This window comes from Oncorhynchus gorbuscha, unplaced genomic scaffold, assembly GCF_021184085.1.
Source record: "Oncorhynchus gorbuscha isolate QuinsamMale2020 ecotype Even-year unplaced genomic scaffold, OgorEven_v1.0 Un_scaffold_624, whole genome shotgun sequence".
Taxonomy (NCBI): domain Eukaryota; kingdom Metazoa; phylum Chordata; class Actinopteri; order Salmoniformes; family Salmonidae; genus Oncorhynchus; species Oncorhynchus gorbuscha.
Genome location: NW_025745741.1, coordinates 106,101 through 124,076, shown reverse-complemented (window position 1 = coordinate 124,076; position 17,976 = coordinate 106,101). Strand labels below are relative to the sequence as shown.

General features: G+C 48.1%; 1 protein-coding gene and 1 long non-coding RNA gene across 2 annotated transcripts in view; both read right to left on the bottom strand.

Moving 5' to 3' along the window:
* Window positions 1-818, bottom strand: LOC124019546. The gene is made up of 3 exons (XR_006835798.1): window positions 601-818; window positions 74-556; window positions 1-33 (listed from the first exon to the last, which is right to left on the bottom strand). It is a non-coding gene; the product is annotated as an uncharacterized LOC124019546 (long non-coding RNA).
* A 1,732-nt stretch (window positions 819-2,550) lies between these two features.
* polr3a (polymerase (RNA) III (DNA directed) polypeptide A) overlaps window positions 2,551-17,976 on the bottom strand; it is an 80,697-nt gene continuing 65,271 nt past the window's right edge. Inside the window, 7 exon segments of the mRNA XM_046334901.1 lie at window positions 2,551-2,609; window positions 3,129-3,261; window positions 6,821-6,952; window positions 7,368-7,532; window positions 8,960-9,124; window positions 11,576-11,668; window positions 14,416-14,512. Coding sequence (XP_046190857.1) covers window positions 2,551-2,609; window positions 3,129-3,261; window positions 6,821-6,952; window positions 7,368-7,532; window positions 8,960-9,124; window positions 11,576-11,668; window positions 14,416-14,512 — 844 coding nt within the window.

Sequence of the window (17,976 nt, the reverse complement as noted above, 5' to 3'; positions counted from 1 at the left end):
GGCTCTACAGACCTGGGAACAGGCTCTACAGACCTGGGAACAGGCTCTTTCAATGGGAACAGGCTCTACAGACCTGGGAACAGGCTCTACAGACCTGGGAACAGGCTCTACAGACCTGGGAACAGGCTCTACAGACCTGGGAACAGGCTCTACAGACCTGGGAACAGGCTCTACAGACCTGGGAACAGGCTCTACAGACCTGGGAACAGGCTCTACAGACCTGGGAACAGGCTCTACAGACCTGGGAACAGGCTCTACAGACCTGGGAACAGGCTCTACAGACCTGGGAACAGGCTCTACAGACCTGGGAACAGGCTCTACAGACCTGGGAACAGGCTCTACAGACCTGGGAACAGGCTCTACAGACCTGGGAACAGGCTCTACAGACCTGGGAACAGGCTCTACAGACCTGGGAACAGGCTCTACAGACCTGGGAACAGGCTCTACAGACCTGGGAACAGGCTCTACAGACCTGGGAACAGGCTCTACAGACCTGGGAACAGGCTCTACAGACCTGGGAACAGGCTCTACAGACCTGGGAACAGGCTCTACAGACCTGGGAACAGGCTCTCTACAGACCTGGGAACAGGCTCTACAGACCTGGGAACAGGCTCCTTCCAGCATCAAGCACATACCTTACGGACCTGGGAACAGGCTCTACAGACCTGGGAACAGGCTCTACAGACCTGGGAACAGGCTCTACAGACCTGGGAACAGGCTCTACAGACCTGGGAACAGGCTCTACAGACCTGGGAACAGGCTCTACAGACCTGGGAACAGGCTCTACAGACCTGGGAACAGGCTCTACAGACCTGGGAACAGGCTCTATCAGACCTGGGAACAGGCTCTACAGACCTGGGAACAGGCTCTACAGACCTGGGAACAGGCTCTACAGACCTGGGAACAGGCTCTACAGACCTGGGAACAGGCTCGTTTTACAGCCTGGGAACAGGCTCTACAGACCTGGGAACAGGCTCTACAGACCTGGGAACAGGCTCTACAGACCTGGGAACAGGCTCTACAGACCTGGGAACAGGCTCTACAGACCTGGGAACAGGCTCTACAGACCTGGGAACAGGCTCTACAGACCTGGGAACAGGCTCTACAGACCTGGGAACAGGCTCTACAGACCTGGGAACAGGCTCCTTTCAGCCAGTGAACCATATGTTCTAATCAAATCAGTGACTTCAACGCGGCACTCTTTCCAGCATCACTTTATTGTCAGTTCAGAAAGGGGAAGCGTGAGGGAAACAGAGGAACATAAGAGAGTTAACACGAGGCCACCACATAAACAACAGGGGAACGTCCGTGTTCCATTGTGGAAGAGCTGGAGACGTTTTGACAGGCACTTCTCTCTCACCTGTAGTCCTGTGAATTAGAAGCAGTGGTATAAAATAACACAATAAACAGAAAGCAGAAAGGAAGATGTTGTATGAAGCTTCACGGAGAGAAAACAAAAAGCTTCACTTTAAAAAGGCCCCATGCTCTCTTTACTCCATCACACACCACCCTAACCCCAACGCCACACACCACCCTAACCCCACACACACACACACCAACCTAACCCCACACACACACACACCACCCTAACCCCACACACACACACACCACCCTAACCCCACCACACACACACCACCCTAACCCACACACACACCACACACACACACACACACACACACACACACACACACACACACACACACACACACACACACACACACACACACACACACACACACACACACAGACACCTTCCCACACACACACACTATGTAACACACACACTAAATGACACACACACACACACACACACACACACACACACACACACACCAAAATAAGCATTTACAATGAGATGATCAGATCAGTACAGTAAGGGTTGTGGGGTTGATTCCCACAATGGCCACATATACTGCAGATGTGCCACTATGTAACTGTAGGTGCCTTTGGATTAAAGCATCTACTAAATGACCATATTATTTTACATTAGTAGATGTTGAGACAGGGTGATACACCTGGAACCAGAGGGACAGAAACGACCTGGAACCCAGGGTTCTACTGGGACAGACACGAGCCCAGGGTTCTACTGGGACAGACACCTGGAACCAGAGGAGACAGGGTTCTACCTGGGACAGACACAGATACACCTGGAACCCAGGGATCTACCTGGAACCAGAGGAGACAGGGAACCAGAGGAGACAGAGAGACAGATACACCTGGACCCAGGGTTCTGGAACCTGGGACAGAGAATCAGATACACCTGGCCCAGGGTTCTACCTGGGACAGACTGGAACCAGAGGAGACAGAGGTTTACACCTGGAACCTGGGACAGACGCGAGCCAAGGTTTTTCTGGGACAGACAAGAGCCCTGGGTTAGACCTGGAACCAGAGGGGACACCTGGAACCGAGCCTAGGGTTCTACACCTGGAACCAGAGGAGACAGGGGATGTGGAAGATATACCTCGGGACTGTCGAAGAGGAGACAGGGTCTACACCTGGAACCAGTGGGAGGGGTCCTTATCAGCCTGGAACCAGAGGAGACAGAGAGATTCAGTGTAAGAGAGAACAGATGTTCATGGGGATTCCCATGATGATGCATTCAGATACACCTGGAACCAGAGGAGACAGAGAGACTCAGATACACCTGGAACCAGAGGAGACAGATACACCTGGAACCAGAGGAGACAGATACACCTGGAACCAGAGGAGACAGATACACCTGGAACCAGAGGAGACAGAGAGATTCAGATACACCTGGAACCAGAGGAGACAGAGAGATTCAGATACACCTGGAACCAGAGGAGACAGATACACCTGGAACCAGAGGAGACAGAGAGATTCAGATACACCTGGAACCAGAGGAGACAGAGAGATTGCGCTCAATCAGCCGTGTCTGGGATTTCTTTCTCAATGGCTGGAAATCCGACCGCTCTTCCGTCTCCTCCCCATTTCACGTGAAAACACTTGACAGGTGGCTAATTAGTTATGTCAGATCAGTGCAATGAATGAGAGAAGTTGTGGAAAGGACAGATGTTTTTTTTTTTAGACAACAAAAAGCCAGTTTATTCTCTGTTATCGAGCAGCTGTATTTCTGTGACTGCTACAGTGAGAGGAAGCCTGAAACTCACCACAGACCGAGTCCTTCTGACCAAAGTACGCAGCGTCAAAGAGATGGTCGGCAGTTTTCTCGAAGGACGCCAGCATCAACACGCTCTCCTTCATCTTAGCCAGGCCAAACCGGGTGATACCCAGGATCTCACCCTATGGATGGAAAATACATGATCCTTATTGCATAACCCTATATATTATCATATTACATTATCCTTATTGCATAAACCTATATATTATCATATTACATTATCCTTATTGCATAACCCTATATATTATCATATTACATTATCATTATTGCATAAACCTATATATTATCGTATCACATTATCATATTGCATAACCCTATTTATTATCATATTACATTATGCTACCGCATTATCATATTACATTATCATATTGCATAACCTTATATATCATATTACATTATCCTATTGCATAACATTATATATCATATTACATTATCATATTGCATAACCTTATATATCATATTACATTATCCTATTGCATAACATTATATATCATATTACATTATCATATTGCATAACCTTATATATCATATTACATTATCCTATTGCATAACCCTATATATTATCATATTACATTATGCTACCGCATTATCATATTACATTATCCTATTGCATAACCTTATATATCATATTACATTATCCCATTGCATAACATTATATATGATCATATTACATTATCCTTATTGCATAACCCTATATATCATATTACATTATCCTATTGCATAACATTATATATGAGCATATTACATTATCCTTATTGCATAAACCTATATATTATTGTATTACATTATCCTATTGCATAACCTTATATATCATATTACATTATCCTATTGCATAACATTATATATGATCATATTACATTATCCTTATTGCATAACCCTATATATCATATTACATTATCCTATTGCAAATCTGTATCACATTATCCTTATTGCATAACCCTATATACTATCATATTATTTTATCCTATTGCATAACATTATATATTATCATATGACATTATTCTACCACATTATCATATTACATTATCCTGTTTCATATCACTATTACATTATCCTTATTGCATAACCTTATATATTATCATATTACATTATCCTGTTTCATATTATTATTATTATTATATCACTATTACATTATCCTTATTGCATAACCTTATATATTATCATATTACAGTATCCTATTGCATAACCCTATATATTATCATATTACAGTATCCTATTGCATAACCTTATATATTATCATATCACATTATCCTATTGCATATCCGTATCACATTATGCTACCACATTAGCGTATTACATTATCCCGTTTCATATCACTATTACATTATGCTACCACATTATCGTATTACATTATCCTGTTTCATATCACTATTACATTATCCTATCACAATTATCTAATTGCATAACCCTATTCTATTACCGTAGCACATAAGCATATTACGCAATCATATTACATTATCCTATTCCATAACCCAATTACATTATCATATTGCATAACCCTATTACTTAAAACCCATTACATACTTTATTATACATATTGTATCCTATCACGTACAGAGATTTTGTTTTTATTAAACAAAATATTTTTCTTGAGCAATTGTATTAGTTAAAAAAAATATACTGAACAAAAATATAAACGCAACATGTAAAGTGTTGGTCCCATGTGTCTCAAACTGAAATAAAATATCCCAGAAATGTTTCATACGCACAAAATGTGCATTTCTCTCAAATTTTGTGCACAAATTTGTTTACATCCCTGTTAGTGAGCATTTCTCCTTTGCCAAGATAATCCATCCAACTGACAGGTGTGGCATATCAAGAAGCTGATTAAACAGCATGATCATTACACAGGTGCACCTTGTGCTGGGGACAATAAAAGTGCAGTTTTGTTACACAACACAATGCCACAGATGTTTCAAGTTTTGAGGGAGCATGCGATTGGCATGCAGACTGCAGGAATGTCCACCAGAGCTGTTGCGTGAAGCATTTATTTGGGCTGCAATTTCTGAGGCTGGTAACTCTAATGAACTTATCCTCTGCAGCAGACATGACTCTGGGTCTTCCTTTCCTGTGGCGGTCCTCGTGAGATACAGTTTCATCACAGCACTTGATGGTTTCCGCGGCTGCACTTGAAGAAACTTGAAAAGTTCTTGAATTTTTCGAGATTGAATGACCGGTCTTAAAGTAATGTGCTTATTTGAGCTGTTCTTTCCATAATGTGGACTTGGTATTTGACCAAATAGACCTATCTTCTGTATACCACCCCTATCTTGTCACAACACAACTAATTGGCTCAAATGCACTAAGGAAAGAAATTCCACAAATTAACTTTTAAGAAGGCACACCTGTTAATTGAAATGCATTCCAGGTGACTACCTCATGAAGCTGGTTAAGAGAATGACAAGAATGTGCAAAGCTGTCATCAAGGCAGAGGGTGGCTACTTCGAAGAATCTCAAACATAAAATATATTTTGATTAACAGTGTTTTAGTTACTTCATGACTCCATATGTGTTATTTCATAGTTTTGACATCTTCACTATTATTCTACAATGTAGAAAATAGTACAAATAAGAATCCTTCAATGAGTAGTGTATTTTCTAAAGTTTTTTAGTGTTTTTAATATATATATATTTTTACACCCTTTTTCTCCACAATTTTGTGACATCCAATTGGTAGCTGCAGTCTTGTACCATCGCTGAGGCACTGCTTCTTGACACAATGCCAGCTTAATCCCGGAAGCCAGCTGCACCAATGTGTCGGAGGAAACACCGTAAACCTGGCAACCGTGTCAGCGTGCACTGCGCCTGGCTCGCCACAGGAGTCGCTAGAGGGCGATGGGACAAGGACATCCCTGCCGGCCAAACCCTCCCCTAACCCGGACGACGCTGGGCCAAACCCTCCCCTAACCCGGACGACGCTGGGCCAAACCCTCTCCTAACCCGGACGACGCTGGGCCAAACCATCCCCTAACCCGGACGACGCTGGGCCAAACCCTCCCCGAACCCGGACGACGCTGGGCCAAACCCTCCCCTAACCCGGAAGACGCTGGGCCAAACCCTCCCCTAACCCGGACGACGCTGGGCCAAACCCTCCCCTAACCCGGAAGACGCTGGGCCAACCCGGACGACGCTGGGCCAAGCCTCCCCTAACCCGGACGACCTGGGCCAAACCCTCCCCTAACCCGGACGACGCTGGGCCAAACCCTCCCCTAACCCGGACGACGCTGGGCCAAACCCTCCCCTAACCCGGACGACGCTGGGCCAAACCCTCCCCTAACCCGGACGACGCTGGGCCAAACCCTCCCCTAACCCGGACGACGCTGGGCCAAACCCTCCCCTAACCCGGACGACTCTGGGCCAATTGTGCGCCGCCTCATGGGTCCCCCAAAACTCATGTAAAATAAGACATGAGCTGAGAGTAGGCCTGCACAGGTTAGCAACATTCTGGGAACTTTCAATAAATTTCCAGTTTTCCCAGAAATCCTGGTTGCATGATTTATTACGGGAATCCTCTAACCAGGATTTCGGGAAAACCAGGAAATATATTAAAAGTTCCAGGAATTTTGCAACCCTGCTGCATCTAAACTGCAAACAGAGGACTTCATCTGTCGTCACAAAACAAAAAACCCTCACTCATTATTATTCGTCTTTGAATAAAACATTCTCCATCTTTTCACTGACCTTATAGGACATGAGGTCAGCCAGGAGCATGACGTGTCGCCTGTCGATGCTCATGCCGTGGTTCACCATGGTGTACTGGATCTCATTGATGATGGTGGACCGAGCAGCCTCAATACCAATCGTCTTCTCAACCTGGGAAACAGGTTGAGACAACAGAGACAAGACAATCAGTCGATTCTGTTTAAAGGAGACTAGAATTCCAAACGGATGTTTGTATGAATAATTACATGGGAGGATAGGAGGAGGGAGACAGAGCAGATGGAACAGAAATGCTTAAGGCTCATGCTGGGATCAAACTAGGATCCCCGCCGCGGGGAAAGTAGATCGTTCTGGAGGAGAGAACAGTCAGTTGGTTCTCGGCACAGACGCATTGGCGAATTCAATCAATTAATTTATTTAACAAAGCCCCTCTTTTACAACAACAGCTGTCATTGAGAGAATTGGTTCAGGCCAATCAATGAGATGATCATTTGAAATTCGACCAATGAATGGGCCGATAATATGTTTCCGTTTGTTTTTGGAGGAGGGGCTTCTACAGTCTAGTTACCTCATAGGTGTTGTTTGAGGTGGTCCTGTTGCCGTTGACACCGTGGGTTGCCATGACACTGCGTAGGTTGTCTCCCTCAACCAGCAGCTTGTACTTGTTCTTGCCAGTCTGCTCGTCGATGTGAATGACAGCTCTGGAGACCTCAGGGATACCCTGTACCACCACCTAGTAACACCACAGAGAAAGAGAGAGGGGACAGAGAGAGGGAGGAGAGAGAGGGGGGACAGAGAGAGGGGACAGAGAGAGGGAGGAGAGAGAGGGAGAGAGAGGGGACAGAGAGAGGGAGAGGGGACAGAGAGAGAGGGGACAGAGAGAGGGAGGAGAGAGGAAGGAAAGGAGAGATGAGAGAGAGGGAGGAGACAGAGAGAGGGAGGAGAGAGGGGACAGAGAGAGGGAGGAGAGAGAGGGGACAGAGAGAGGGAGGAGAGAGAGGGGACAGAGAGAGGGAGGAGAGAGAGAGGGGACAGAGAGGGGACAGAGAGAGGGGACAGAGAGGGGAGAGAGAGGGGACAGAGAGGGGACAGAGAGGGGGAGGAGAGAGGGGACAGAGAGAGGGAGGGAGGGAGGGAGGAGAGAGGGGGGAGGGAGGGAGGAGAGAGAGGGGGAGAGAGGGAGAGAGAGGGGACAGAGAGAGGGAGGAGAGAGGGGACAGAGAGAGGGAGGAGAGAGAGGGGACAGAGAGAGGGAGGAGAGAGAGGGGACAGAGAGAGGGAGGAGAGAGAGGGGACAGAGAGAGGGAGGAGAGAGAGGGGACAGAGAGGGGGGAGGAGAGAGGGGACAGAGAGGGGACAGAGAGGGGGAGGAGAAAGGGGACAGAGAGAGGGAGGGAGGGAGGAAAGGAGAGAGGGGACGGAGGGAGGGAGGAAAGGAGAGAGGGGACCGAGAGAGGGAGGAGAGAGGGGACAGAGAGAGGGAGGAGAGAGGGGACAGAGAGAGGGAGGAGAGAGGGGACAGAGAGAGGGAGGAGAGAGGGGACAGAGAGAGGGAGGAGAGAGGGGACAGAGAGAGGGAGGAAAGGAGAGATGAGAGAGAGGGAGGAAAGGAGAGATGAGAGAGAGGGAGGAAAGGAGAGAGGGAGGAGAGAGGGGACAGAGAGAGGGAGGAGAGAAGAGACAGAGAGAGAGAGGAGACAGAGAGAGGGAGGAGAGAGGAAACAGAGAGAGGGAGGAGACAGAGAGAGGGAGGAGAGAGGGGACAGAAAGAGGGAGGAAAGGAGAGATGAGAGAGAGGGAGGAGACAGAGAGAGGGAGGAGAGAGGGGACAGAGAGAGGGAGGAAAGGAGAGATGAGAGAGAGGGAGGAGAGAGGGGACACACTATAATGAACTGTACAGAGGCTTGGCAGCATTACCACCCTGGTGAATTCTATACATTTCTAATCATAAAGCCCCTGTTTATATGATGAAAGAAACAATTCACTAAAATAATCCATGGTGAGACCTGCCTCAAGACTGACACAAGATTAACGTTTTTAGTTCAACACTTTAGACCAGAGCCCCAGTCAAAAGTGGTTCACTATATATAGGGAATACGGGCCCTGGTCAATAGCAGTGGGCTGAATAGGGTGCCATTTGGGACACAGCGTTACTCTTACCTTGGGCAGGTTATCCTTTAGAGACTGGAGGACGTAGTACATGGAGCTCTTGCTGTTTTCCCTGGGAGATACACAGACCACTGCCTCCCCGTGTACAGCTATGTCTCCAGGCTTCACTCTCAGCTTAGACATGCAGATAGAGTAGCGGACTGTCTCTGCATTCACCTGGGGAGAGACACAGACAGAAATACATAAGAGTCAGAGAACGAGAGAGCAGAGAACGAGAGAACGAGAGAGAGAAAGAGAGCAGAGAACGAGAGAGAGAAAGAGAGCAGAGAACGAGAGAGCAGAGAACGAGAGAGAGAAAGAGAGCAGAGAGAGAGAAAGAGAGCAGAGAGAGAGAGAGAAAGAGAGCAGAGAATGAGAAAGCGAGAGAGAGAACGAGAGAGCAGAGAACGAGAGAGCAGAGAACGAGAGAGCAGAGAAAGAGAAGAGAGAAAGAGAGCAGAGAACGAGAGAGCAGAGAACGAGAGAACAAGAGAGAGAAAGAGAGCAGAGAACGAGAGAGCAGAGAGCAGAGAACGAGAGAGAGAAAGAGAGCAGAGAATGAGAAAGCGAGAGAGAGAACGAGAGAAAGGGAGCAGAGAAAGAGAGAGAAAGAGAGCAGAGAGAGAACAGAAGAACAGAAAGAGAGCAGAGCGAGAGAGCAGAGAACGAGAGAACAAGAGAGAGAAAGAGAGCAGAGAACGAGAGAGCAGAGAACGAGAGAACGAGAGAGAGAAAGAGAGCAGAGAGAGAGAGAGAAAGAGAGCAGAGAATGAGAAAGCGAGAGAGAGAACGAGAGAAAGGGAGCAGAGAAAGAGAGAGAAAGAGAGAGCAGAGAACGAGAGAACAAGAGAGAGAAAGAGAGCAGAGAACGAGAGAGCAGAGAACGAGAGAACGAGAGAACGAGAGAGAGAAAGAGAGCAGAGAGAGAGAGAGAAAGAGAGCAGAGAATGAGAAAGCGAGAGAGAGAACGAGAGAAAGGGAGCAGAGAAAGAGAGAGAAACACTGCTAGAGAACGAGAGAGAGAAAGAGAGCAGAGAGAGAGAAAGAGAGCAGAGAATGAGAGAGAGAAAGCAGAGAGAGAGAAAAGAGAGCAGAGAGAACAAGAGAGAAGAGAGAGAGAAGAGAGCAGAGAGAGCAGAGAGAGAGAAAGAGAGCAGAGAACAAGAGAGAGAGACATGCACACACAGTTGAACAGTCAAACATCTCAGGCTTCTCTACAGTGAGTTGGGTTGGATAGAACTATGGGCCTTCCCCAAACTGCTGCCACAAAGTTGGAAGCATAAAATAGTCTAGAATGTCATTGTATGCTGTACTGTTAAGACTACCCTTCACTGGAACTAAGGGGCCCGAACCATGAAAAACAGCCCCAGACCATTATTCCTACTCCACCAAACTTTACAGTTGGCACTATGCATTCGGGTAGGTAGTGTTCTCCCGGCATCCGCCAAACCCAGATTCGTCGGTCAGACTGCCAGATGGTGAAGCGTGATTCATCCCTCCAGAGAACGCCTTTACACTGCTACAAATTCCAATGGCGGCGAGCTTGACACCCCTCCAGGCGACACTTGTCATTGCACATGGTGATCTTAGGCTTGTGTGCGGCTGCCCTTCCCACGGAAACCCATATCATGAACAGTTATTGTGCTGACGTTGCTTCCAGAGGCGGTTTGGAACTCGGCAATGAGTGTTACAACCGAGGACAGCCACTTCGCGGCTGAGCAGTTGTTGCTCCTTGACGTTTCCACTTCACAATAACAGCACTTAAAGTTGACAGGGGGCAGCTCTAGCAGGGCAGAAATATGACAAACTGACTTAAAGTTGACAGGGGGCGGCTCTAGCAGGGCAGAAATATGACAAACTGACTTAAAGTTGACAGGGGGCAGCTCTAGCAGGGCAGAAATATGACAAACTGACTTAAAGTTGACAGGGGGCAGCTCTAGCAGGGCAGAATATGACAAACTGACTTAAAGTTGACAGGGGGCGGCTCTAGCAGGGCAGAAATATGACAAACTGACTTAAAGTTGACAGGGGGCAGCTCTAGCAGGGCAGAATATGACAAACTGACTTAAAGTTGACAGGGGGCGGCTCTAGCAGGGCAGAAATATGACAAACTGACTTGTTGGAAAGGAGGCATCCTATGACGGTGTCACGTTGAAAGTCACTGAGCTCTTCAGTAAGGCCATTCTACTGCCAGAGTTTGTCTATGGAGATTACATGTGCTCAATTTTATACACCTGTTAGCAACAGGTGTGGATGAAATAGCCGAATCCAATCATTTGAAGTCAATAGAATGAATAGTGTCAAGAATAGGAAAGTCTTGAATGAATTATATAGTGTAGTCAATAGAATGAAATAGAAGAATAGTCATATAGAATGAATAGAATGAATAGGAAAGTCATATAGAAATAGAATGAATAGAAGTCATATAGAATGCATATAATAGTCATATAGAACAAAAAAGAAAAGTCAACAGAATAGTTACATAGAAATAGAATGAATAAAAATAGTCATGGAAAAATAAGGAATAGAATATCATATATATATATATAATATCATAGAATAATATAGCAATAGAATGAATAGAACAGGTCATAGAATGACTAGAACAGTGTATTTCTATGTTGGTACCTCTAGTCGTAGCAGTCTGATCCTCTCCAGTGACAGCTTGACCAGAATGAAACAGTCGTCTGGCAGAAACACCTCTTCAATGTACTCTGAAATCTGTCAGGGAAAGAGTCTGATATGTAAATTCAATTGTTTTACAAGTCAAAAGGGCAAACATTGACTGTCTGTTGCCATGGTAGAACGGTGTTATTTTAAAGGGCAAACATGGATTGTCTGTTGCCATGGCAGAACGGTGTTATTTTAAAGGGCAAACATTGATTGTCTGTTGCCATGGCAGAACGGTGTTATTTTAAAGGGCAAACATTGATTGTCTGTTGCCATGGCAGAACATTGGTGTTATTTTAAAGGGCAAACATTGATTGTCTGTTGCCATGGCAGAACGGTGTTATTTTAAAGGGCAAACATTGATTGTCTGTTGCCATGGCAGAACGGTGTTATTTTAAAGGGCAAACATTGATTGTCTGTTGCCATGGCAGAACGGTGTTATTTTAAAGGGCAAACATTGATTGTCTGTTGCCATGGCAGAACGGTGTTATTTTAAAGGGCAAACATTGATTGTCTGTTGATTGTCTGTTGCAGTAAACATGTGCAGCAGCCAGTTATTTTTCACATTGAGTGTTATCTGTTGTGCAAAATGATTGTTGTTTTTGGTCAAACTGGTGTTATTTTAAAGGGCAAACATTGATTGTCTGTTGCCATGGCAGAACGGTGATTATTTTATTTTCAAAACACAGTAAGTATACAGTAAACAGTGTGTTTGCAGCAGCCAGTATTTCACATTGAGTGTTATCTGTTGTGCATTTGAAATGACAGGGTTGTTTTTGGTCAAATCTCTGCTAGATTATTATATAGTCCAAATGCCATCCTAATAGTTACATTAAACTTTGAAAAGGCAAAAGGGAAATAAGATTATTATTTGTAACTATAAAAAGCAATCATAGTTTCAAGACTAATCCTTGAATGGTGAATAATGAACAGACATCCTGTGAGGTGAGAGATAGTTGAGCTAGCGGAGCTCAGGCTAAAGGCTAGCTAGCGGAGCTCAGGCTAAAGGCTAGCTAGCGGAGCTCAGGCTAAAGGCCAGCTAGCGGAGCTCAGGCCAAAGGCCAGCTAGCGGAGCTCAGGCTAAAGGCCAGCTAGCGGAGCTCAGGCTAAAAAGCGGGCCAGGCCAGCTAGCGGAGCTCAGGCTAAAGGCCAGCTAGCGGAGCTCAGGCTAAAGGCCAGCTAGCGGAGCTCAGGCTAAAGGCCAGCTAGCGGAGCTCAGGCTAAAGGCCAGCTAGCGGAGCTCAGGCTAAAGGCCAGCTAGCGGAGCTCAGGCTAAAGGCCAGCTAGCGGAGCTCAGGCTAAAGGCCAGCTAGCGGAGCTCAGGCTAAAGGCCAGCTAGCGGAGCTCAGGCTAAAGGCCAGCTAGCGGAGCTCAGGCTAAAGGCCAGCTAGCGGAGCTCAGGCTAAAGGCCAGCCAGCGGAGCTCAGGCTAAAGGCCAGCTAGCGGAGCTCAGGCTAAAGGCCAGCTAGCGGAGCTCAGGCTAAAGGCCAGCTAGCGGAGCTCAGGCTAGCGGAGCTCAGGCTAAAGGCTAGCTAGCGGAGCTCAGGCTAAAGGCCAGCCAGCTAGCGGAGCTCAGGCTAAAGGCTAGCTAGCGGAGATCATTCTATGGAACCATGGTCTGAATTATAGTGATCCACAAGCATTCTTACTTCATTCACATCTATCACTCCAGTATTAATGCTAAGTTCTAATTATTTTCACCTCTATTTTTTAATTTTAGCTTTAATTAACTAGGCAAGTCAGTTAATAACAAATTCTTATTTTCAATGATGGCCTGGGAACAGTGGGTTAAACTGCCTGTTCAGGGACATATTTGTACCTTGTCAGCTCGGGATTTGAACTTGCAACCGTCCGGTTACTAGTCCAACGCTCTATGGCCTATGTATTGCCTTACCTCCCTACTCTTCTACATTTGCACACACTGTACATAGATGTTTTTCTAGTTTTCTTTTCTTTTGTGTTATTGACTGTACGTTTGTTTGTGTAACTCTGTGTTGTCTGTTCACACTGCTTTGCTTTATCTTGGCCAGGTCGAAGTTGTAAATGAGAACATGTTCTCAACTAGCCTACGTGGTTAAATAAAGGTGTTCTCAACTAGCCTACGTGGTTAAATAAAGGTGTTCTCAACTAGCCTACCTGGTTAAATAAAGGTGTTCTCAACTAGCCTACCTGGTTAAATAAAGGTGTTCTCAACTAGCCTACCTGGTTAAATAAAGGTGTTCTCAACTAGCCTACCTGGTTAAATAAAGGTGTTCTCAACTAGCCTACCTGGTTAAATAAAGGTGTTCTCAACTAGCCTACCTGGTTAAATAAAGGTGTTCTCAACTAGCCTACCTGGTTAAATACAGGTGTTCTCAACTAGCCTACCTGGTTAAATAAAGGTGTTCTCAACTAGCCTACCTGGTTAAATAAAGGTGTTCTCAACTAGCCTACCTGGTTAAATAAAGGTGTTCTCAACTAGCCTAACCTGAAATTAAAAAATAATAAAAATGTAGCATTGAAAACTGTTCTAGTGCTGAGCACTGGCCTACCTGGACAAATCACACTCAACTGGCCTACCTGGTATTCAAAACAGCACCACAGCAAGCAACCTTGCAGGTTAAATAAAGGTGCTAGCCTACCTGGTTAAATAAATCAGTCCACCGTGTGACTACCTGGTTAAATAAAGGTGTTCTCAACTGGACCTGGTTAAATAAAGGTGTTCTTGTGGAGTTCTCAAAACCTGGGGGACATTGACCGTGGTGACAGATTGTCCCTGTAGAGTAGCTATAGGACGTGTTAAATAAATAGCGAGCTACCTCTCCCAGAAGGGTCTTTTCAATCCTCCCTTTCACCAGCCGGCCTGGTTAAGTCTGCGTGTCGTCCACATCCAAGTGAGCGCTGATTATAGGTGTGCTGATGGGAACACAACAGAAGCCCTTTAATAAAAAGCTTTGTGTCATTCTGAATAGAGTGCCATTTAAAACGGATGGGCTCCTGCTCATTGTTTGACGAGGCAATTGGCTTGAGATTCAGCCTCTCTCTTATCTCTGTATCTCCCTCGCTCCCTCGCTCTCCTGCTCCCTCTCTCTGTATCTCTCCCTCCCTCGCTCTCCTGCTCCCTCTCTCTGTATCTCTCCCTCCCTCGCTCTTCTGCTCCCTCTCTCTACCTCTCCTCTGAATCTCTCCTCCCTCGCTCTTCTGCTCCCTCTCTCTGAATCTCTCCCTCCCTCGCTCTTCTGCTCCCTCTCTCCCTCCCTCAACTCTTCTGCTCCCTCTCTCTGAATCTCTGCCCCCTCTCCTCTCCCTCTCTCCCTCCCTCCCTCCTCGCTCTTCTGCTCTTTTCTGAGATCTCCCTCGCTCTCTGTATCTCTCCCTCCCTCGCTCTTCTGCATCTCTCTCCCTCCCTCGCTCTTCTGCATCTCTCTCCCTCCCTCGCTCTTCTGCTCCCTCTCTGTATCTGCTCCCTCTCCCTCCCTCGCTCTCTGCTCCCTCTCTCTCCCTCTGCTCTTCTGCATCTCTCTCCCTCCCCTCGCTCTTCTGCTGCCCCTCTCTCTCTACCTCCCCTCTTCTGCATCTCTCTCCCTCCCTCGCTCTTCTGCATCCCTCCCTCCCTCGCTCTTCTGCATCTCTCTCCCTCCCTCGCTCTTCTGCTCCCTCTCCCTCCCTCGCTCTTCTGCTCCCTCTCTCCTCCCTCCCTTGCTCTTCTGCTCCCCTCTCTACTCCCTCTCTGAATCTCCCCCCTCGCTCTTCTGCTCTCTCTCTCTCCCTCCCTCGCTCCTTCTGCTGCCCCTCTCTGTATCTCTCTACCTTCCTCGCACTTCTGCATCTCTCTCCCTCCCTCGCTCTTCTGCATCTCTCTCCCTCCTCTCGCTCTTCTGCATCTCCCTCCCTCCCTCGCTCTTCTCCATCTCCCTCTCTTCTGCTCCCTCTCTCTCCTCTTCTGCTCCCTCTTCTCCCTCCCTCCCTCCCTTCCTCCCTTGCTCTTCTGCTCCCTCTCTCTGAATCTCCCTCCCTTGTTCTTCTACTCCCTCTCTCTGAATCTCCCTCCCTCGCTCTTCTACTCCCTCTCTGAATCTCTCTCCCTCGCTCTTCTCTCCCTCTCTCTGAATCTCCCTCCCTCGCTCCCTCTCTCTCTCCCTCCCCCTCCCTCCTCTCTGCTCCCTCCCTCGCTCTCTACTCCCTCTCTCTGAATCCCTCGCTCTTCTGCTCCCCTCTCTGAATCTCCCTCCCTCGCTCTTCTACTCCCTCCTCTCTGAATCTCCCTCCCTCGCTCTTCTGCTCCCTCTCTCTGTATCTCCCTCCCTCCCTCGCTCTTCTGCTCTCCCTCCCTCGCTCTTCTGCTCGCTCTTCTCCCTCTCTCTGCATCTCTCTCTCTGAATCCCTCTCCCTCCCTCGCTCTTCTGCTCCCTCTCTCTCTCCCTCCTTGTTCTCCCTCGCTCTTCTGCTCCCCCTCTCTCTCTCTCCCTCCCTCCCTCGCTTTCTGCTCCTCCCTCGCTCTTCTACTCCCTCCTCTGTATCTCCCTCCCTCCCTCGCTCTTCTGCTCTCCCTCCCTCGCTCTTCTCTCCTCTCTCTCTCCCTCTTCTCGCTCCCTCTTCTGCTCCCTCTCTCTCCCCCTCGCTCTTCTGCTCCTCTCTCTCTCCCTCCCTCCCTCGCTCTTCTGCTCCCCTCTCTCTCCCTCCCTCCCTCTCTCTGCTCCCTCTCTCTGAATCTCCCTCCCTCGCTCTTCTGCTCCCTCTCTCTCCCTCTCTCTGAATCTCCCTCCCTCGCTCTTCTACTCCCTCTCTCTGAATCTCTCTCCTCGCTCCCTCGCTCTTACTCCCTCTCTCTGAATCTCCCTCCCTCGCTCTTCTACTCCCTCTCTCTGAATCTCCCTCCCTCGCTCTTCTACTCCCTCTCTCTGAATCTCCCTCCCTCGCTCTTCTACTCCCTCTCTCTGAATCTCCCTCCCTCGCTCTTCTACTCCCTCTCTGAATCTCTCCCTCGCTCTTCTACTCCCTCTCTCTCTCCCTCCCTCGCTCTTCTACTCCCTCTCCTCTCCCTCGCTCTTCTGCTCCCTCTCTCTCTGTATCTCTCCCTCCCTCCCCTTCTCCCTCTTCTGTATCTCTCTCCCTCCCTCGCTCTTCTGCATCTCTCTCCCTCCCTCGCTCTTCTGCATCTCTCTCCCTCCCTCGCTCTTCTGCTCCCTCTCTCTGTATCTCTCTACCTCCCTCGCACTTCTGCATCTCTCTCCCTCCCTTGCTCTTCTACTCCCTCTCTCTGAATCTCCCTCCCTTGCTCTTCTACTCCGTCTCTCTGAATCTCCCTCCCTTGCTCTTCTACTCCGTCTCTCTGAATCTCCCTCCCTTGCTCTTCTACTCCCTCTCTCTGAATCTCCCTCCCTTGCTCTTCTACTCCCTCTCTCTGAATCTCCCTCCCTCGCTCTTCTGCTCCCTCTCTCTGAATCTCCCTCCCTCGCTCTTCTGCTCCCTCTCTCTCTTCTCTCCCTCCCTCGCTCTCTCCCTCCCTCCCTCCCTCCCTCGCTCTTCTGCACCCCTCTCTCTCTCCCTCCCCTCCCTCCCTCCCTCGCTCTTCTGCTCCTCTCTCTCTCCCCCCTCCCTCTTCTGCTCCCTCTCTCTGAATCTCCTCCCTCGCTCTTCTGCTCCCTCTCTCTGAATCTCCCTCCCTCGCTCTTCTGCTCCCTCTCTCTGAATCTCTCTCCTCTTCTCTCCCTCTCTCTGAACTCCCTCCCTCTGAATCTCCCTCCCTCTGAATCTCCCTCCCTCTGAATCTCCCTCCCTCTGAATCTCCCTCCCTCTGAATCTCCCTCCCTCTGAATCTCCCTCCCTCTGAATCTCCCTCCCTCTGAATCTCCCTCCCTCTGAATCTCCCTCCCTCTGAATCTCCCTCCCTCGCTCTTCTACTCCCTCGCTCTTCTACTCCCTCTCTGAATCTCTCTCCCTCGCTCTTCTACTCCCTCTCTCTGAATCTCTCTCCCTCGCTCTTCTACTCCCTCTCTCTGAATCTCCCTCCCTCTGAATCTCCCTCCCTCTGAATCTCCCTCCCTCTGAATCTCCCTCCCTCTGAATCTCCCTCCCTCTGAATCTCCCTCCCTCTGAATCTCCCTCCCTCTGAATCTCCCTCCCTCTGAATCTCCCTCGCTCTTCTACTCCCTCCCTCTGAATCTCCCTCCCTCGCTCTTCTACTCCCTCTCTCTGAATCTCTCTCCCTCGCTCTTCTACTCCCTCTCTCTGAATCTCCCTCCCTCGCTCTTCTACTCCCTCTCTCTGAATCTCCCTCCCTCGCTCTTCTACTCCCTCTCTCTGAATCTCCCTCCCTCGCTCTTCTACTCCCTCTCTCTGAATCTCCCTCCCTCGCTCTTCTACTCACTCTCTCTGAA